Below are 21,476 nucleotides of genomic sequence, written 5' to 3'. Positions count from 1 at the left end.
GCCTCTGGGCTCTTTCTACGCAGCAAAATAAATCCCACATGTTCCAGTCCACATTCATCAAGATCTATCTGCAGCAAAAGCCACTCTCGTTTCTGGAAAATTATTAAACCATCGGGAAGGGTGGGTCAAGACACAAGGACACGGATGAAGGCTCCGCTGCCCACCCTGAATGTAACAGAACCAGGTGGAGCCCCACAACAAGAGGGCATCGCTGAGCAAAGCACGTCCGACACGTCGCCCCGTCTTGAGGGACCCAACAGGAGCCTGCCGCCATCTTTCACAATCTCAGGCACAGAACACCATTAAAACGTCATCATCATATCGATCTGATGTCAAGTTTCTTTTCAAGTATTTATTTTTCTCTTTTCCCAACACAAAAGCAGTATCACCACTATTGATAAAGCTTGCTTTTTCTCCTCCCTAAAGATCTCGTTGTTTGAGACCAAGCTCTAATATACCTTCGAACCGAAGTGACACTCTGCATGAAATGAGTCTGCAGATGACATCATTTGCAGCATTTTGAAAAAGCGTCGTAACTGCAAGTCGCCAAGAAAAGAAGCCACCTCAGATTTGAGGAGAACAGTAATAATGGTGTTAACGGAAAGCATTTCGGCTTTCCGACCCGGATGCGTGTTCCTCACGAGGCTTCTACTCTGGTTCTGTGCCCACAGCACCCTCTGCCTGAAGGCAGCTCACTCTTCCCTCCCTGCGCGCCATTCTCAAATCTTAGGGAGACCTTCCCGGGCCTCTTCACTTGTAACGGAAAACGCCCTCCACCCTCCCTACTCCCCATTCCTCCTCTTTGATTCCTTTCGATGGGTTTCCGTCCTCTTCTCCTGAAAAGCTTGTAAAGCGTGCCCCTTTTTGCTCCCTGCCGAATCCCTAGCACCCAATGGGCACTGCAGAAACAGCCGTGGCGTGCCTGAGAGCATCAGAGGACAGCCATAAGCAGCATGCAACCAAAAGTGGTCTTCTGGGCTCGGCTACCACCGATGATTCAATGAGGCAGCAGGAGACGCCATCCAAGATGAGGAGACCCCCGCATGCGATCGTTTCAAGACATGGGAACGGTTAACGGTTTAGGACTTAACTTCTGAAATGTTCATTACGGGAGAATTCGGAGAAGGTTCCAGATCCCAGAGTGATCCAAAGACCCAGGAAGAATCAAAACCAATACTCAGTGCAATTGTTTTTCCAAAAAGCCGCAGTGCTGAGGCCCCTGCCAAAGCTGGTCCCCAAAGGGGGGTGACCAGGATAGAACAAGGGGAATGCAAGAAATTTCTTTTTTTTTTTTTTTTTTCCATATCTGGATGATTTGAAACTTTTAAAATCAAAGGAAGAAAGAAAAAGGAGAGGAAATGAGGCAGAGAATGCATTCGTTCATCAGGAACTAACCTCACATTCAGGACAAAACCAGTCCCCCTCTGGTTCCGATGTCAGTCTCAGACACTTAGCGTGATAAACCCGGGGACAGAGCTCACAGCAAAGGACTTGGCCTTCCCGGTGACAAACCCAGCAGTAGAAATCATTCCGTCCATCCTGCGGTACAACATCAACAGGGTCTGTGGTGAGTGGCTGCTTCATATAGTAAAACGGACCATGTCTTAGTTCTGACTGAAATGTAGGCAAGAGAGACAGGTTCAGTTTCAAAACACATGCGCATTCGCAAAAGGAATTTGAACAAATACGTCAACAACAACAAAAGAAAATCACAGCATTTCACACATTCATTACAAAGCTATCTTGGGTTACTCTACTAAATACACAGTTTGCAGCTCGTTAGATACTAAGATACTTTCCTTTTCTCCCTCTCTCCTCTATCGGAGATAGATTGAAAAGCTGGTGTCTGACCAGAGTTAATAGCTACCCTAACAGAAGAGTTACAATGGCTACGACCTAGGCACACCCAGGTTGAAATCTGAGCTCTACCAGCTGCATGACCCTGGGCAAATCTCTTCATCTCTCAGCTTCAATTTTCTCATCTGTAAAATGGGGATGATAATACCCAATTTCACGGAATTCTGGTTGGGATTAAACGAGACGATGTAACAACATATGCATTTAACACACTGCTGCCATTACTAATATTATTAACACAGGTATGGAAGTCTAAACAAAGCCAACAAATGTGTGGCAATTCACCCTACAATTCTTTCCACGGGCTTTTGGAGAACAGACCAACTGAATTTAAGTCACAGAAAAAAAGGGGGGGGGGCATTCATTTTTTATGTCTACCCCCCACAATGCATAAAGTATCAGAGCCAATCAGAGGCTTCCCGAAGCTATGATTCTTGAACATGGTAATGTCCTCAAAACACAAGAAATGTCTCCCTAATAATAAATTATAGAATCCAGCAAAGACATACTCCAAACATGTAAGATCACTCAGAAGAAACTTATCGGGAAAACGTCTATTGGAAATTAGTAACAAATACAGTATTTCAGAAGTACTACGAGAGAGTCTGGTGGTAAGCATCAAAGTGACCCAGTGACTGCCTACGTGGTCTTCTTAAAGATCCTCAACCCACTTGGAGCCTCGATTTCTATGGATAATAGCTAATCTCCACAACCACAGCACCTATCTCTGACAGTGAGCTTCTTTCCCTCCTTGTCAGCAAAACATTACCGTTTCCTCCACAAAGATCTCATATGCTGGTTAAAGCTGCCTAATTTCTGTTGATACTATGAATGGGATTTTTTCTACTCTCTTGTCTAAGTAGTTATTGTTGGTACATAGAAATGATGTTGGATTTTTCCAATCCTGACCTCACAAATAAATGGTTCTTAGTTTATTGATTAAAAATAGTATCTTCTCGGGGCGCCTGGGTGGCTCAGTCGGTTGAGCCTCTGACTTCAGCTCAGGTCATGATCTTGCAGTCTGTGGGTTCGAGCCCTGCATCAGGCTGGACTCTGTGCGGACAGCTCAGAGCCTAGAGCCTGCTTCGGATTCTGTGTCTCCCTCTCTCTATGACCCTCCCTTGCTCATACTGTCTCCATCTCTCTCTGAAAAGTAAATAAACATCAAAAAAAATTTTTTTAAATATCTTCTCTAAGCAACATCTGTTTTGTCTATTCATCTCTAATATTTTTATACTACTTTTCTTTTTTTCCTAATTTATATGAGGCCCTTATTTTATCCCGAGACCCTCCCGCCCAGGATAATTCCCAGAACTGTCAAGATTACAAGCAGTTGTGTCTTGTTCCTGGTTTTTATTATGAGGTTTTAACGTTCTCAAAATGCCTGCTATTTCTATACTCCTTGATAAAGAGCCTCCCAGATGCTTCCTTAGCAGATCTTTTTTAATCCATCCTTCTAAGCCTCCCCACTCTCATTTCTACTAAGAAAACAACTAAGATTTTTAAGGATGATTGCATAATATTTGAGCCCCGTTCTTTCCCTGGTTCAGGTCTGGTGCACTGCTCTATATTTGGGTTTCCAGAGAATAACACCGTTACAATATTCTCTCCAGACCGCATACTCAACATACTATCATACACACTATATTCATTTTGTCCTCACGACCACCCAGAGAGGGACGCAGGACACACACAGCTACTCTTACCGAAGAGCTGAAAAAACTAGGTTGAAACAACTCCTCTGGCCCCCAGGCCCAGATCAGGGGTCTCACAGCTCCCTCTCTCGCCCTGATTCCCTGTATAAGACGATGCCGGGTGAGGAGACTCTAATGCCCAAGTGACCCCCTCACAGAACATTCTCTGTAGTTCAAAAATACCTTCTGTTTCATGCAAAGAGCTGGAGTTGGGGCGGGGGGATCGGAAAACAGCTAGGAACTCCACAGAAGGGGACATACAAGCAGAATGCCACCTACAGCGGGGGCTCGCACCCTCACTGCTGTCGTTCGGCCCAGAAAACTCTTTGTGGGATGGAGCTGTCCTGTGCACCGTAGGATGTGTGGGAGCATCCGTGGCTGGATGCCAGGACCCCGTCCACACAACTGTGAGGATCAAAAAGGTCTCCAGATATTGCCAAACATCCCTCGGGGGTAAAACGGCCCTTGGTTGAGAACCACAATGTACAACGTTCGCTATCTGCCTAGGAAATGGTTGTGTGCATTTGGGGCAGGAAGACAGGGGTGAAGGGATGAAGGGGGACGGGGGAAGGGGGAAGGGGAGGAGAAGCAGGACAAGAAAGAAGAGGTAGGTGGGGAGTGGGAAGAGGGGGAGAAGATCCTCGTACTGAAAGATAAGCCTCACATATCAAGCAAGCAGAACTATTTCCAACCCGAGGTCTTTCAGAATGCCTTTGTGGCTTTTGCCACATGGCAGTAAGCCATAGCTCAGTGCCCGACTTCCTTTCAGCAAGTTAATAATAGGACAGGAAGAGTCAATCTACACAAAACTGGAAGGATCGAAAGGCCAGCTAATCTCCCTAACAGGCAGCCCAGGTCCTTCCTGTCTAGTAGAAGCCCGGGATGGCCACTCGTGAAGCGAAGCTTCCCCCCACCCCAAGTCCTCACCCCCACCCCACAACTGGCTGGGAATGGATGTTCCTGGGGGGAATCACGGGGCGGGGCGGGGTGCCAGGCTGCTCCAAACGCTCTGCAGGCTATTCCCTCGTTCCACAAGCAGCAGCTGTATTGCTGAGAACGGCCTGGCCGCTAATCTCAATCAGATACCTGCCTCATCTGCTGTTTCCTGCTCCTGACAAACAGGCTGATAACAAATATGGAACATTTAAAAGAGGAAAAGCGAACCATTCCAGGTGAAAGGAGTTATGATTTTCTCCCCCTATGTATAAGGTGTGTTACCAGCCTGCTAGTAAGGTTGCAACCTATGTTCTTACGGGATAACTGCAGGCTGTGTGAGCAAATGTTATTTCCCTGCTTCTTCCACAGGCTGATTAACAAGAAAACAGATGGGCTCATGAACTCACTTCTAGAACACCTCAGTCTTATACCAGCGACCCAAAACTTCTACAAAGGGTTCTGTGAAGACAGTTCATAGCTGAGGCTCTGCAGGTCATGTGATCTCTCTCTAGCACAACTGCTCAAGCCGGCCACAGTAGCAGAAAAGCAACCGGAGACAGTATGTAAATGAATGAACGTGGCTGCGTGCCAATAAAACTTTATTTACAAAAACAGGCTCTGGGCCCACCCGGCTCACAGGCTCTAGTGAGCTGACACCTGGTCTGTGTAAACCGGAAAAGGGGTACGCCGGCTCTGTGGGAGCACAGAGTACATGTGGGACCATGGAGGGGCCCCTGTGGAGAGGCCACAAACACGAATCCCTACCTGGAGCACAGAGGTAACATAGGTAAGTGAAAAGAGTCCTTGTTCCAGCTTTTATTCTTCAGCATTTAAAGCACAAACAGTGCTCTAAGGAAAAACTGCCCAGCCCTGGAGTGTGAGGAATGTCACTGGCATTCAGCCTGGACGCTGGCGAGACAACAGGGAGAGGGAGAACTTGGCCCCTCTTAAGCAGCAGCCCCAGGACAGCTCCAGTGATCGGGGCAGCGAGGCAGATACACTCTCCCAGTGCTGCCTGGGCTGAGGGAGAAGCCAGCAAGCCTACAACCCCCTTCACAGTCCCAACTATTAATACACTGCCCCAGCCCAACAAGGGACTTCCGGAGTATGTTTAAGTTCTTAAGACAATGCGTGGGCCCGAGAAAGTAAGTTCTAGCCCACCCATTTATGGTATGTATATACCCTGTGCTCAGGGGCAGTGAGGAGGAACCCCATCGTTTCTTTGCCATAGTTGATCAAAGATATACCCAATCTTTTAGCAGGTTATTTCTCAATCCTTTAATGATGGGGAAAAAATAAAATAAAAATACACCTCCCGAAGGGAGTCTTCAAAGTCAGATGTCCTGAGAACTGAAAGTTAGAATGGTATTTTTCAGTAAAGGCCCTAATGTCATTTGAGGGAAGATATTTCTTGGGCCATCTACTGCAGGACGTTTGGCAATCTAACCTTCTTCCACAAAATGCCAGAGCATCCTTCCAGGCTTTGGGATGTAGAAAAAACACCTACATGTTTTCAAACCGTTCCTACAGGGCAAAACCACTGGACCAAAGAGCCATAAAAAATGAACTGTAAGCCCTAAATACTTTTTTCCCTAAAACTAAAGTGTGTTTTAAAGTTCCTCTTGCAACTCCCTAAAAGTACTGAATTCCTAATACATGAAAAATGAGTGAAACAGGGTCCAACCTTAAAAATTCAACCCCCATCTCCACTTGGTAATAAAAGGTCTCTACCAAAAATGGAAAAATATGGGGGCAGGGAGGGTGTTTCTATAAGGCCAGAGAGGATTTATTTTTTGAACACAAAAAAGAAAGTAGAAGAAAAAGGGAGGAAGGGGAGAAGAATCTTGACATGTGCCCAAAACCAAAAGCACTTGAACGATTAAGAGAACTAGAGGCAGAAGGAATGAGCAAAGCAAGTCGGGTGTCACGCTGCGGGGAGGGGTGGGGAGTGTGGAAAACTACAGCCCACAGGCCCTCCGTCTAAAGGCGCAAGCTCTACTCCGCTCCAGCTGTTGCTGGATTTTTCTGTGTTTTTATAAGAACCCAAAAATACAAGTTGTTATTTGAAATCTCATGATCTTCAAATGTTGGTGACGAAGAAATTATATTATTGGTAAAACCCAGCACTCGTGGACCTACAATTTGCCTTTAATTCCGTAATTCTGTAATGCTATAGAATTCTAAAATGAAGAAAGAGAGAAGGGAAAGTGCCCAGAAGAACTTTTTTTAAGGAATTTAAGTTCCCCTTAAGGAAAAACAGACTGTGTGTGAGGGAGGCTGTTGCTACTATGCAAATACCATATGCTAGAATGAATTATGGGGTCAAGGTTCAAGAATTTCATTTCTTTACAGTTAAGCCCGTTTCTCTTTCGCCAACTCCTGACGGTTGGGCCCCAGGGAGTTTTAGATCTGAAAAACCTACCATCAACCTTATAATGTTCCCAATCCAAACCCCTATTTTACAAGGTAACTGAAGCTCAAAGCTAGGAAAGCAACTGACGAGGTCCCAGAGTGAATTTCCCAGATGCAGTGAGGCTAGAGTCCGACCTGTGGGTCAGGACACTTCCTCTGTACAACAGTCCTGTAAACTCGATCAATACTGAAGATTACAGATTATTCAGGAGCGTCACCGTGTCCTGTGTCCAGCTACTCGGGGTCTCCTCTTTTCTACGTCTAGAACGCACTGTGCCTATGCGAACCTCCACCCTGTGGCTATTTCTCAGGGAAACATGGACCGACATTGTGTTCACGGGCCTCGTGTGTTAAGAGAAATGGTACACATGGATGGGGAAGGGAGAGAAGAAAACGTGTGGACTGCCCAAGCTGATCTGCTTCCAGAAAGAGAGTTACGAGCCAGCTCCTTAAAGGACAGGTAGGAATTCAAAAAGCATGATGCGTGTGCGCACACACAGAGAGAGGCCGAAGGAGAAGGCTTTCTGCACAGAGGGGACAGTATCTGCCTTGAGGCGTCCTGGTATCCGATAAGGGAGGGTTTGCCCAGGAAGTTCAATTACTAGCTAAATTAAGGTTTGGGGATTATCTGTGGCCTTGGGGTTTCGTTTTCAGTCTTCACTCCCAGCAGCTATGGGATGGCTCCTGGGTGACAGAGATGGTCGCCACTGCTTTAAGCCAGACCGGCCGACCTGAGCTTGAATGCAACTTCGAATTTGCTCAGAGGCCTTGAGGAGACAACTTAACCTCTCTGAACCTCAATGTTTTCATCTGCAGAAGGGAGATAATTACAGCCCTTTCTCACAGGAAGATTACAAACATTAACACAGAAAAATGCTTACAACAGGGAGTGAGTCAACACTGCTTTTATGATTATTATTGCCAATACTGGCGTATCTTTCTCAATCTCCCTAAAAATGTATTTAGGACCCATCTGTTTCTTCTCTTTGAACAGGATTCCCAACTCATTAGACTTGCACTATCCAACCCAGGAAAAAAAAAAAAAAAAATCAGTCCCTGGGTCACATTTGCAGGTAGGTGCTCAGTGGCCACACATGGCTTGTGGCAATCATACCGAACAGCCCAGTCCTAGAACACTTCTACAGCTGTCGTTTCTCGATTTCACACATGGTTTGTGTGATTATTCCACTTCGTGTCAAGCCTGGCTTAATTATTATTATTATGATTTGCATCAGTGGGCTCAGTTCATCCCAACAACCCTGTGCAATCAGGAGCAGGACCTTCATTCCCATCGGTAGATGAGAAAAGCAGGCACAAAGAGGTTAACTTGCCCACAGCCACACGGCAAAGGCAGAGCTGGCATTTCACTATGTAATTTTGAGAATGGAAATAGATTAGTGTGCAGAAATGTACCCCTCTCCCAGTTCTGGGCATTTAACCGTTGCTAGGTTTCTTTCCCATGAAAGTAACAACCTTGTCTTATTCAACCTCCAATCCCCAGGGCCCACGTCAGCACTCCATAATGCACAAGATGGATGAATGCATCCCAAGGAATCCCCACCGAAATGGTATCAGAACCCCTGGGACATCCTGTTTCTTCCAATACTAGGAGACTGGACCCCAGGGTCCACTAAAGCAGCTCTCATTTTTTTAAATCAGAAGAATATCTAGCTTACATTCGAGAATTTTAAAACTAGGTTTCTTAAGCAAGATCCAAGATGGCTCATGGATATTCCTATCTCATTGATAGGTCCTGGCTACAGAAGGAGGTTGGGGTCTAGAGAAGACTCGTGCCGCCTGGGGTCTACACGCAATGAGACCAAGGGGTGACCAATCACCAAAGTGGAGAGTGGACAATGGGTAGAGACAGCAGCTGTCTTACCACAGACCTAAACCCGTTATTTTACAGATGAGAAAGCTGAGACCAGGAGGGAGCCTGCCTTAGCCACACAACCACCCCGAGGCAGAGCTCAGAACCATCCTACCAGCCTGGCCTAGCAGGAAAAAAATCCTCAGGCCACGTGGGGAAACAGCCCTAGAGTGCAAAAATAAAATCCAAGGAAAATCCCCAAATCCTAAAGCACAGTATCCTTCATCTCATCTGGGTCACTGCCCTGTCCCCAACACAGATCTGAAAAGCTAACAGAAATCGCTACACAGACCCATTTTGGGCTGTCCTTCTTGTCCTATGCAAATGACAGCTGCAGCAAGGCAGCCTGCTAAATGCCAAGAACAGCGGCTGTCAGAAACCCCCGGAAAGCTGAACCGCTTCCCACTACAGCCTTCGTCCTGCTGGTGTGGACACCATTCCCAGTGGCCCTTTACCTGCTCCTTATTGTTATTGTTCAGTAAGCCGGGTTTCTTTTTCTTTTTAATGGGGCTTGTTGATGTGTCCTGTGGCGAGTGGCCATTGGAAGAATGCGGAGGGCTGGGGAACTTTCTTTTCTGGGCTGTTCTCTCTGTGGAGCCAGGATCTGAAAGAGACACACAGGACCACATATTTTAAAGCAGTCAGGGAGGCCCAGCCCCCACAGGGAGCGGGTGTGGGTGTGGGGGCGCACAGCGCATCTTGTCCCCGGGCCCAATGCCATTTTAGTGGTCCTCCTCCTAGAATACACTTACTTACCCCGGCTCTTCGGTTAACTGGCTCAAAGGTCAGACCGTCTTTCTTCAGCCTACATACCATTTGTTAACATTTTAATTCACTGCCAAAATATAAAATCGAGAAACTTCACATAACAACCTAGGTTTCTGGCTTCTCTTAAAAAACAAAAACAAAAACCAGATCAGGGCCTGTAGGGCCTGATACCACCAGGTGGATCTGCACCCCCGCAGGCCACTTTTGGGTGGAAGCGTGCTCTCCCTTTGGCCAAAATCCCCATTGTGTCCCCACCGACCAGGCCACGACCCAGCCGCCATGAGTTGTCGCACGGGCACTGGTGCCCTGTCCGCATCCCAAAGAAACACTTCTTCTCCTGATGGCGACAGGCAGAAAACCAAGAAAGACCGACCAACCAGCCCACACGTTTCAAGAAACTGAAGGCGCACACACTCCTTTGCGGAAGAGGCCAACGTTGACGGTGTCGTGCTTGCTACTCTCCTCCGAAGAGATGGACATAAATGACACGTTCGCTGATTCGCATCTGAGCCAGGCCAGCCTCACCCTCACCGATTCAGTCCTTTCCGTTTTTACTCTCCCAGCATCTCATTTAAACACAGACACGTCCACCACCACCCACTCTTCACCTGCAAGGCCTTGGATCCATTCATTCCACACCCGATGGCTGTCTCATGAGCGTAGGGACGAAACAATGGCGCAGCATGATGCGCCTTACGTTCTGAGAAAGATGTTACAGGCACGAGGAGAGACGGTGCGTGAGAGCAGAGGTGATGGGGTGGGGTGTGGAATCCAGAACGACGACTACCCCCAAAGGTAACCTGACGACGCTCCTCCTCCAGATCTAACTTGCGGGCGAGCCCCAGCACGCGGGCCGCGCCACGCGTCACCGACCTCCGAGTGTGGACAGGGGCCACTGGGGCAGATGAACATGGTCCAGGATGGATACAAGCAAGGCCTCCGGGGGCGGGGCGGGGAGGGGGGGTCCTTTGAATGAAAGGCAGAGCATCTTCCAATAGGCTCGTTAAAGGAGACCGTGAACTGCTTTTGCGAAATCCAGTCCACAGGATGGAACTCTCCATTCTCCCCGGGCAACTTCAGAAAAATCCTGAATAAGCGTTCAGCATTTGGGTGCTGCGCTGAGACACAGCCCCGCGAGGAAATTAAACGTTAACCACAGGCACCTTGAGGGAGAACAGACCCCAGAGCTTGGAGGACCATCCCACAGACATCCAAATGGAGGCCCAGAGAGAGCCAAAGGGTTGGCCCAGAGGCACAGCATAGCTAGTTAGCGGGGAACACTCACTGAAAAGGTGCCGCCTGGGATTGGCATTCCCCCAGAGGGAACCTCCTCTCTCTCAGGCCCGCAGAGATCCCCACCCCACTCCACCCTCACAGTAAAGAGTCTCTCACCTTCCCCACCTAGTCTTTGACTCAACAATGTCCTCCTAGAAACACAGTCCACAGATACAGTCATAGGAAGCAGAGTACCCGCAAGAAAATTCAACTGAGAGGCACTGGGTGTTGTACCCAAGCCTGGAAATGACTTACACGTCCACAAATTAAGGACTAGTCTAATACCATACCACAGCCATATGGTGGGATATCCTTTTTTATTTTTATTTTTTTTTTTTTAAGTAACCTCTATATCCAACATGGGGCTTGAACTTACAACCCTGAGATCAGGAGTCACATACATGCTCTTGAGCCAGCCAGGCACCTCTCATACAGTGGAATATTCTGCAGCCCTTAAGAAGAAGAAGGCACCTTGGGGCGCCTGGGTGGCTTAGTCGGTTGAGCATCCAACTTTGGCTCAGGTCATGATCTCGTCACAGTTGGTGGCTTTGAGCCCCACATCAGGCTCTCTGCTGACAGCTCAGAGCCTGGAGCCTGCTTCCAATTCTGTGTCTCCCTCTCGCTCTCTGCCCCTCCCCTGCTCACGCTCCAGGTCTGTGTCAAAAATAAATAAAAATGTCAAAAAAAAAAAATTTTTTTTAAAGACACTTCTACACAAACGGATGTATGACCATCTCCAAGCTTCTGCATTAAGTGAAAAAAAAAGCAACACATTTCTAAGCACCGTTAATAGACAACACACCCCAAAAAAGATGTCATGTATCTAAGTACACACAAGCCTAGAACATTCTGGATGAACACAAAAGTATTACAGAGTTCGAAAGTGCAACTAGTGGAAGAAAACATTCAGGGCGTGGGGGAGGGATTATTTTTCACGGTGTACCCTTGTGTACTCTGTGTATCATGAGTGTAGACTATCAAAATAAAACTTAAACTGAGGTATTCAGGAGATTGAGTTTCACATAAAAAGCAGCAGGTGCAAACCAAAGCCAGTAATGAGCAAATGACGACGGCCTGATTCAGGATTTTAAAAAGGTCACCAGATAGACACCGTTGGGACCAATCACCACAGGCTTGGAGGGACCGCAGGAAGGAGTTTTGGGGGTTGTTGAATGTGGACCTGATAAACCCAAATAACCCTGCTCAACTGTCAGAATATGTGCGTTTAGAAAAGGTGTTTTGGGGGCCACAAGGAAATGCATCCCAAACAAAATGGCCCCTGGGCCAGGCCAAAATTGAAAGCAATTAGGCAAAGCTTTGGGTATTTGGGATGTTTTTGTTTCATCTGTGGGTAGATTTTTTTTTTCTTTAACGTTTATTTATCCTTGAGAGAATGCAAGCGGGGGAGGGGTAGAGACAGAGGGAGACACAGAATCTGAAGCAGGCTCCAGGCTCTGAGCCATCAGCTCAGAATGCAACGCGGGGCTGGAATTCACGCAGTACGAGATCACGACCTGAGCCGAAGTTGATGTTTAACCGACTGAGCCACCCAGGCGCCCGTTGGTGGGTAGACTTCTTTAAAGAAGAAAGTACATGAGCAAAGACACATCAGTGGAAAAGTTAGGGGCACATTCAGGAAAAACAAATTGTGCGTTTCCAGGTTTCTTAATGGAACGCACTAGATTTTTGGGAGGGAGAGCTCTTCCCCATCATAAGGACCACCTGGGCACCCTGCCGCTCGCTGCCAACAGTACTCCCACACACAGTGACAACTAAAAGCACCCCCACATACTTCCCAAACACCCCCAGAGGGGGCGGGACTGGCCTCCTGAAGAATCACCGAGCTAGAACACAGAAGGTAGCTAACAGTCAGCCTTTGACAGCCAGAAAGGGCACCAGCCCCTCCTTGGGCATCTAAGTTACCCACCTGCGGCTGAGGCCCCCTGGGACGACAGATCCCAAAGAGTAGTCCCCATACTAGCAGCAGTGGCATTACCTGGGAATCTGCAAATGTACATTCTCAGGCCCCGCAGATCTGCAGAATCAGACACTCTAGCCTAGGCCCTGGTGGTCTGTGGGGTAGCAAGCCCTGCAGAGAACCCGGATGCACACCCCAGGGTGTGTGTGTAGGGGATGGAATCTAAGTTCTCAAGTCTAGAGAACCCTGTTCCACACCAGTAAGCCCAGCTCCTCTCCTGCCCCACCGCCACTGTGGGCTTGGTCTGGGTCTGAGGAAACAGCAGCCGAGCAAGGAGGCGAGACAAGACGAGGAGATGCCAGGCCGGTCTCTCTTCCACTCAGACTCCATCTGCAACACGGCACAAGGGAGGAAGGGGCCAGACCAGAACTTCTCACCTGGAGCCTGGAAAGTGCTTCAGGGACCCATGATCCACAAGCCACAGTTCTGTACAAGGACACAACTTCCTGGCAAAGGGGGGGCCACACCTACTTCACCTTCCTAAAGATATCACCAACACTAAAGATTAAAACTACAGGACTAGAGGACCTTAAAGTCCATTCTGAAGGGCGCCTGGGTGGCTCAGTTGGTTACGTGCTCCACTTCGGCCCAGGTCACGATCTTGTGGTTTGTGAGTTCGAGCCCCACGTCAGGCTCTGTGTCTTCTTCTCTCTCTGCCCCTTCCCCTGCGTACGCTCTCAAAAATACACATCAAGAAAAATTTTTAATAAAAAAAGTAAAGTCCCTTTTGAACTTTCCAATTCATTAATTCCATGAGAAAGAGGGGAGAAACACACACATAAGCAACTTAAGCCAGACTGAGTTTTGTCCCAGCCCAGCAGGAACCGAAAGGGGAAAACAAAGATCCTGCTCAGCGAGTCGGGGTTTGACCCAAGGCTGCCCCCAGCTAAGAGCACCCCAACCTTCTAATCCCAGCAAACCATCAAAACCCCAATTCTGTTCCTGACTACAAACACTGCGACTCCCTCCAGAGTTAACGAGAGATCAGCGGCTGTGTCCAAGGGGCAGGAGTTTAATAGGCTCTAAGCAATAGACACATCTGTCAAACTGCAAAACACCAACTGCATTCACGGTCCTTGGGAGGGAGGAGGCAGGTCAGCACTCTGACGTACAAACACGTAGGCCTCAGGTGGTGAGCGAATGGGGGGTGTGGACTTCGCTGTAGTCATGGCAACAAAGCCTCTTAAGGACCTCTTCCAGAAAGCTGACTCAAGTTGTTTTTTTCTTCCTCCTTCTTTAATGATTTAATTCTGACAAGGACTTATTGCTAAACACATTTCATCTATAAACTTGGAAGGATGACAAAGAGCCACCATAGACTGACTCACCAGGGAAATGGTTCACCCTTGACCTGGAAGTCCTTTCTGTGAGTAGCACGGCCTGTGAGTCTACTGCATTGGCTCACCAGCCACCCTCCGCGTCCTACCCCCTCCGCCAGCCCCAAAATAAGTCTGGTTCTGAAGGAGTTAACGTGGGCGAGGGAGAAGAGCTCCTCCAGGCAAAAGACGGAGCAATGACTCAGGAGAACAGCTTGGCATGAAGCAGGAAACAGCAGAACTTTCCCCTCCTGTGACATCCGCTGAAATCTTAATAATAAGAGAAGGCCTACTGCATATCGGGAACCAAGCATGCGATGAGATCCTTCTCCAACCTGTGTCTGGTGAACCACCAGAAACAATCCTGCTCAGCCCTTCCCAGATGTCCCCTAACTTAAGGGACATGGTACGTCAAGATAACCCCGCCTCTTAGCTTTCCTGAGCCACGAGGATTAACAGCTAAGGCTTTCTCTTACTACACACAATGTAGGTGGCGCTGTTCAAAATGCCTGTGGGGTACTTCTCTCGAAGTCGCTTTTGCTCAAGATGACCCAAGTGGCAGGGCACCCAGTGGCAGTCGAACCCAGGCAGTGGCTCGACTCTGAGGCCCGCACACAGCCTCACGCAGGGAGAGGCAGTCCTCAGCTCTGCAAGATGGACTCCTAACACAGGGTTGGGTGGTGGGATGGGGTTGTGCTCAACAAGGAGCACTCCAGGGGCGCCTGGGTGGCTCAGTCGGTTAAGCGTCCGACTTCGGCTCAGGTCATGATCTCGCGGTCCGTGAGTTCGAGCCCCGCGTCAGGCTCTGGGCCGACAGCTCAGAGCCTGGAGCCTGTTTCAGATTCTGTGTCTCCCTCTCTCTGACCCTCCCCTGTTCATGCTGTCTCTCCCTGTCTCAAAAATAAATAAAACGTTAAAAAAAAAAAAAATTAAAAAAAACAAGGAGCACTCCAGAACAAGGACAGTAGAAAACTGTGTTTGTCCGACTAACGATGTGCGCCTTCTCTCAAAGGCAGTCCCCAGGAAGCATATTCACCTCCCGGTATTCCAGTGGTGGCACCAGTACGTGCCCCAGGCCACAAAATAGGCTGCGGGTGGGGAGCCTGTGTGGTCATCTCCCCTCCCCCACAGTCCTTTCCAATCTCCATCCAGGCCGGCCAGACACGGGCACACCAGGCACCCCCACCCCCACCCACATCCGGCACCTGAGTCACAGCCCTCAACATTCTCCAGAGCCTAGGAAATGACACACCATGACAGGGAATTGTCTCCTCTGGAGAGAGAAAAGGGCCCCAGCTGAAAGGCCAAACGCTTCCCCATGAGGATCAGCCTCATGGTGTGTTTTGGTGGGTGTTAAATTTCCTTAATGCGGACAGTGAGCCTGTGGGGCCTGAATGAGGAAAAACCCAACCAACAGGCAGAGACGGGCATCGTGGGCCACACAGGTAGGGTGGCCACAAGTTGGCCACCGCACTCGGAAGCCGGGGCACGCATTCTGATAAAACGGGTCGCAGATCAGGGAGCCTGGGTGGCTCAGTCGGTTGAGCGTCCGACTTCAGCTCAGGTCATGATCTCATGATTCGTGAGTTCAAGCCCCACGTTGGGCTCTGTGCTGACAGCTCGGAGCCTGGAGCCTGCTTCGGATTCTGTGTCTCCCTCTCTCTCTGCCCCTCCCCGACTCACACTCTGTCTCTCTCTGTCTCTCAAAAATGAATAAATGTTTAAAAAAAAGAAAAACAGGCCGCAGATGGTGCAGGCAGGGTGCCACAGTGGTTAGGCCCAGAGGTGCAGCTTAAGGAAGCTACTTAACCTCTCTGTGCCTCTATCCTTCTGGAGGGTGGAGATCATGGTACCTTGAAGAGTTACAAAAGGATTAAAGAAGTTCAGGCCTGGCAAAGAGTAAGCACTCCATAAATGATAGCTGTTTTGTCAAACCGGCAATCATTCCTCCTCCTCCTCCTCCTCCTCCTCCTCTCCCTCCTCCTCCATCCCCAACCCTCCTGCTGCAAAAACAGACCTTGTTTTCTCAGAGGAGCACATTAAGGTCAGAGTTATGGAAGCGCCAGCCTATAGAACACGGACACGGAACGGGCCCAGGACAGGACTTCTCCACCTCCAGCTTGCCCCCCTTAGCTGCGAAGGCAGGGCCGAAAGCAGAGGCCTGCGCTGGCCGGGGCTCGGAGGGTACTTGCGGACAGCGCTCTCGGTCACAGCCGGCCCTCTCCACAGGCCACTGCAAACACGGTCACTCGCTGCTCTCCCAGAAGACGGCAAAGCACAAACACGGTTAATCGTCTCCACGTGTTGCCCCAAGACCCAGAGCAGGTACCCAAACAGGCCTCCCTCCCCAGGAACCCGGGAACCCTAGGGCCTTTTTCTGCTGGTAGGTACATCATCATGAAACCAAAGCCTGGAAATTTCCCTCACCCAGAGCAGAAATGAAAATGGGACGCAGTGGACGGGGTGAGAAGGGGATAACATTTTCCTCACAGCAGAGAATACCCAAGCCACGAGCGAAAACGAATAATCTGGTCACACACTGAATGCCCAGAACCACAGAACCCTCGAGACAAGGCTGCAGCCTGCCTGAGGGGCCTCCTCCGGAAAGGCCACCGGGGTTCTACAAGTTCTCCCTGCCTGAGAATGTGAACTTCTCACCCAGACTGGGAAAAGGAAGACTGACTCGGAAATGAGGCCGTGGAACAAAAGGGTCATTCTCAACCTGGGGAAAAGGTCGTCCATCCCGAGTGCCTCGGGGGCAAAGCAAGCCAGGGACGGGTAACCCTGGGAAGGGGCGCTTACCTGCCATCGAGAGAGCTGGGCTGCTCTGAGGGCCTCCCTTCTCTTTGAAAGAGAACAGAGGCTCACACACGGCAGACATTCCTGCTTCCGGATCCTCAGCAGCCTCTCCCAGGGGGAGGAGGAAGAAGCAAAGAGGACAGGCTAAGAGTCACCACTTACCAGGCCAGCTCCTGTCTCGGACGCACTAGGTGGCCCAGCGCGGCAAGGACACCCTCACCTCTCTGCAGTCAGGCAGTCTGAGGCAGGGGCCGCGCCCGCTTGTCCCCGTGAGGCTTTCGGCTCTAATTTATCACCCTCGGTAGCCAGCAGCCCGGCTAGGCTGGAAGCCTGCAGAGCGCACAGCACCGAAGGGCCATTGATTTCACCGGATGCGAATAAACACAACAAATTAACGTTGTTCTGCTGGCTACATGAGACCACCAGAAGGGAGCGTGGCGCTTTGCAACGGGAAGGTGTTTTTAGGCGTGTGTTTACTTTCAATGATTTTCAGATTAACTTTACTTCGGACGTGAGAAAGCCATCTCCCCAACACCCCAGGGCTCGGCTCTCTCGCGCTCGCTTTCTCTCTCCCAAAATAATGCAGGGGTGCTGACGAAGCGGCACATTCACATGTAAAAGGTGAACCTCTAAACGCTGCCGGGCGGGCCACAAATTGCTGCCATCTAGGGAAAAGAGGCTGATTTACAAATGAATTCACTGTTTTGCCCTCAACAACTAGAGGCAATCGCAACCACCCAGCCCTTTCCTCCCCCTCAGCCGGGAAGAGGACTTCTGGAAAAACGACAACATCGCAACAGGAATTTCCTGGTTCAAGAATGCCAAGCTCTTTCCAATTTCACAAAGCAGGAGGAGGCAGGGCCCAACCCCGCGCAAGAAGCCGCGGCACCCCACCCCTCCCCCTCCGGCGGGCCCAGGCCCAAAAGGCTGAGTGCGTCTGACGGGTGTACATGTTTGAGGCCCTTAACTCTGCCAAGTCACCACAAAGAAAGTGTGGAGTAACCAGTTGCCTTTGGCCTTTGCTACGTAGCTGGCCGCGGGGAGGGCTCCCAGGAAGAGCGGTGCTGGCGCGGAAACCGTCTGCATTATTTATCCAGGCTGAGCTGGGTCCCACCCCCGGGCCCAGCTCAGGTTCTAGAAAGCTCAGGTGCGGGTGGGTGGCTTTCAAACTGCAACCGGGGAATTACAGCCATCAGAGAGCCAATTCAGGTAAAAAGGCGGCTCTGCCCGCAGCGGGCTGAGAGAAGAACAGGGAAATAGAGAGGCTCGGGTGGGGCGGAGGGAAAAGGTGCCGCTGGTAACCAGGCAGCGTTCCTCACACGCCCTGGGCGTGGGTCTGGCCTCTCGAAGGTCACTTTCGTGAAAACAGGAAAAGTCTCTAGAAGATGCTGGGGAAGAGGGGACAAGGCCCTGGACAGTCACCTCATCGTGGTCCTTTGAGGAAGCAGAGATTTCAGACCCAGAACGCCCCCCATACTGCGCTGGCTCTAAGCGTGTATCCTGTGGCCTGGCCTCCCCTCGCCCCATCCCACCCCACCCCCGGCTCTCAGAAGGGCACAGGATGACACATCGGCACAGCCAAGGGAATGGGAAGCAACTTCGATGCCACCAGCAGGAGACTGAGATGCAAAAAATCATCATGCAGCCAGAAAACGGAATGAAGAGGAGATCTCTTCATGTACTGACACGTAAGAAAATCGAAGTCAAAATAGGCCAGAAAGAGACCGGAATGGAAGAAGTAGGGGCTGTGTAGGCTCTGGGTCTGCAAAGGCCCTGGGGGAACAACCAGGACAGAAGGGAAACACTGGGTTCATCTTTCAGTTCTTTCTGACCCTGTTCGGGTATTAAACTATTTAAGGTATTTTCAAGAGGCTATGAGATTATGGATGAAAATGGTACTTAGGGAGCTCTCACTCCATGCCGGGTACTGCCCTGATCAGGGGCCACATCTGCATCTCCAGGGCCCAGCATACAGGAGGAGCTCAGAACATGCCCCCAGCACCTATCAGGTGCCATTTTTAGGGGGCTCAGGTGTTTCGAACAGTGTGAAGCAGGGGTCCTCGCCAGGTCTCCCCCGGAGACACTCAGCAGAATCAGGAAACATTTTTGGTGGTCACAACTAGAAAAAGAAAGAAGTCGCTAGAAGCATTTCGTGCACGGGCACCATGGATGGTGCTAATAACCGCCCTACAGCGCACAGCACAGACCCACAGCAGAATGATCAGGCCTAAAACGTCAACAGAGCCGTGGCTGAGAAATTCAGGGCTAAAGAAGCTTCCAGTGAGCGGCCAGGCAAGTCCAACCTTGTGTAAATACACCACCCACAGAGGCATCTGTACCTACTAGGAAGGAAAATGATGCCTAATGTTTCACCTGGTGGCCCTGACTGCACATTTCAAACAGAAGAAAACAAAGGAACCAGTCAGTCAACAGTCACTGAGGAACAAGACAACTAGGCTACCTGGGAGATGGTCAGCAGAAGGTCCCTGCCCTGAAGGGAAGATTGCCAGAGAAAATAATAATAGTAATGTTATTGTATTAAAAATGCCTTTCATTGACCACTTATCTGGGAAGCACTGTTCTAAACACAAACAGCAATTTACTTACCCCTCACCATGGTTCTGTGAGAAGGTAGGTACTGAGTATCCCCATTTTACTGATGAAGAAACTGAGGCCCGGAGAAAAAGGGGCCGGTAAACATAGAATGAATATGGAATATATTCAGTAAGAACCGGGTTGATTACACACGGGCAAAAAGCTGCTGAGCAGGAGAAATACCAGGAGTTTGTGAATAATACACGTCAGGAGAGAGGGTGTAGCCAGGCAAATATTTCTCTAGCTTCTTCCCAAACAGGGCTCGTGTGATTCACACCTACCATTTATTGAGGCGCTACTTGATGGAGCCCCTGGGGAATCCCATGAGAGTAGGCATGGTGTTTCTGCACCCATTTGATAGATGCAGCTCAGAAAAGCAAAGTCACTTATGTGCTCAAAGGCTCAAAGACATGCTGGGGACTCCCCTGCAGCTGACTCCCGCTCCAAAGCCCCGAACTACCCCAGTCAAGGGTCTTTCTTCCCTGTGGTCGTCAGCACCACCTTGTAATTCTCTTATCACTGAGGGCATGCTGGGTGTGGGCGAGCGTCAAGCCAGCTCTATGGTTCGGTGTGTGGGCTCCACAGCCCTACCACGAGGTCTGATAGCAGCTGTGTGTCCTCTGGCAAGTTCCTCGGCCTCTCTGTGCCTCAGTGGATTCAGCTAGGACAATGAGGATCTTTCTAAAAGGGCTCAGAATTACACGAGACAGTATGTGCCAAGTGGAGGTGTCACATGTCACAGGCACCACCAGTTATGACTATTATTGTTCCCCAATGGGGGAAAGAGGAGCCAGGGCAGAGAGAAGACGTTAGCCCAGAAAGCTCAAGCCAGTTTCCCCGAATCCTTCTGTACCTTCACCTCGATTCGCACCAGACTAGCTCTTCCCAGAATGTTTCTGAAAAAAAAAAAAAAATGTGCAATGAAGAGAGACCCAAACGTTCACGGGCTGGCATAGGTTCAACCAAGCCAGGCTCAAAATCCCTACAGGGCTCAGGATTTCCTCCCGGAGAAAAGCAGAACAGTCCAGGTGGCCCTCAGAACTGCCCTGGGACTCCTCCTTCTCACCCCTACTCAAACAGGGCTCTTGAAGCCTGGGAGAGAGCCGGCCTCAGAGTCCTAGCTTTCCGCACAATGTATTAAGGATGCCCAACCACACAGGTTAGTTAGTGCCTACGTGGCGCCTGACACACAGCAAGCGCTCTGCAAAGAAAGCTTTCCCTGCCTGTCTTCTGCCCGTTCACGTTCAGTCCCACTGCCACAGCCGCCACCTTGATCCGAGCACCAGGGCTCCTGACTTGCCCTCTAGGGCAGGCAGCCTTCTTCAAACCTAAATAAGACGAGGCAGCCCCCGAGTAAAACCCACTGAGGCAGCTCGCTAGGCGCACCCAACATCCCATCCAGACTTATTGCCGCATTTGGTCCCACTCACTTGTCCTCTTCCACCCACTGAACCCAACCACAATGGCCTCACACAAGCCAAGTTCATGTACACCCGCTGCCACTTCCCTCTAGAATGTTCTATGTGCAATCTTCCCATACCTGGCAACTTCAGCTTTCGGCTCAAACATCACCCTCCAGCCCCCTTTATCATTCTGAAATGTGGGTTCGGGTATGTGTGTGTGGGTGTGTGTGTGGGTGTGTGATCGCTATTGACTTCACTGAGATTACCTCTAGCTGAAAACTGTCAAAAATTATTTTCTTCTTTTGCTGTTTCACTTTTTTTTTTTTTTTTTTTTTTTTTTTTTTTTAAATCTCCTCCAGAATGTGAGCTCCATCTGGGCAGTTCTTTGCCATAGCCCCGTGCATGGCACGGGGCCCGGCTCTGGGCTTGGCTCAAGAGGCATCGCCACGGACACACATCTGACCAGGTAAATGAGCAACCGAACAGTGTTAACAAAGCTCCAAGGTGACTCACAAGAAACTCCCGTTTTTCTTCCCTGGTCTAAGAATTTCTCCCCGCAGTCCAAGAAGACAG

At 49.7% G+C, this 21,476-nt stretch overlaps 1 protein-coding gene across 29 annotated transcripts in view; it reads right to left on the bottom strand.

Moving 5' to 3' along the window:
- Positions 1–21,476, bottom strand: part of ZMYND8 (zinc finger MYND-type containing 8) — a 124,428-nt gene that overhangs the window by 75,859 nt on the left and 27,093 nt on the right. For 17 of the 29 annotated variants that reach the window (XM_027070270.2, XM_053199864.1, XM_053199865.1 and 14 more), the window contains 2 exons: positions 9,225–9,373; positions 1,396–1,614 (listed from right to left, as the gene is read on the bottom strand). In XM_027070270.2, the coding sequence (XP_026926071.1) occupies positions 1,396–1,614; positions 9,225–9,373 (368 nt within the window). The other 12 variants (XM_027070282.2, XM_053199866.1, XM_027070281.2 and 9 more) reach the window with 4 other exon arrangements.

This window comes from Acinonyx jubatus, chromosome A3 (assembly GCF_027475565.1).
Source record: "Acinonyx jubatus isolate Ajub_Pintada_27869175 chromosome A3, VMU_Ajub_asm_v1.0, whole genome shotgun sequence".
In the NCBI taxonomy this organism is placed as follows: domain Eukaryota; kingdom Metazoa; phylum Chordata; class Mammalia; order Carnivora; family Felidae; genus Acinonyx; species Acinonyx jubatus.
The sequence above is the reverse complement of the archived record's forward strand: the minus strand, read 5'-3'. Positions and strand labels throughout refer to the sequence as shown.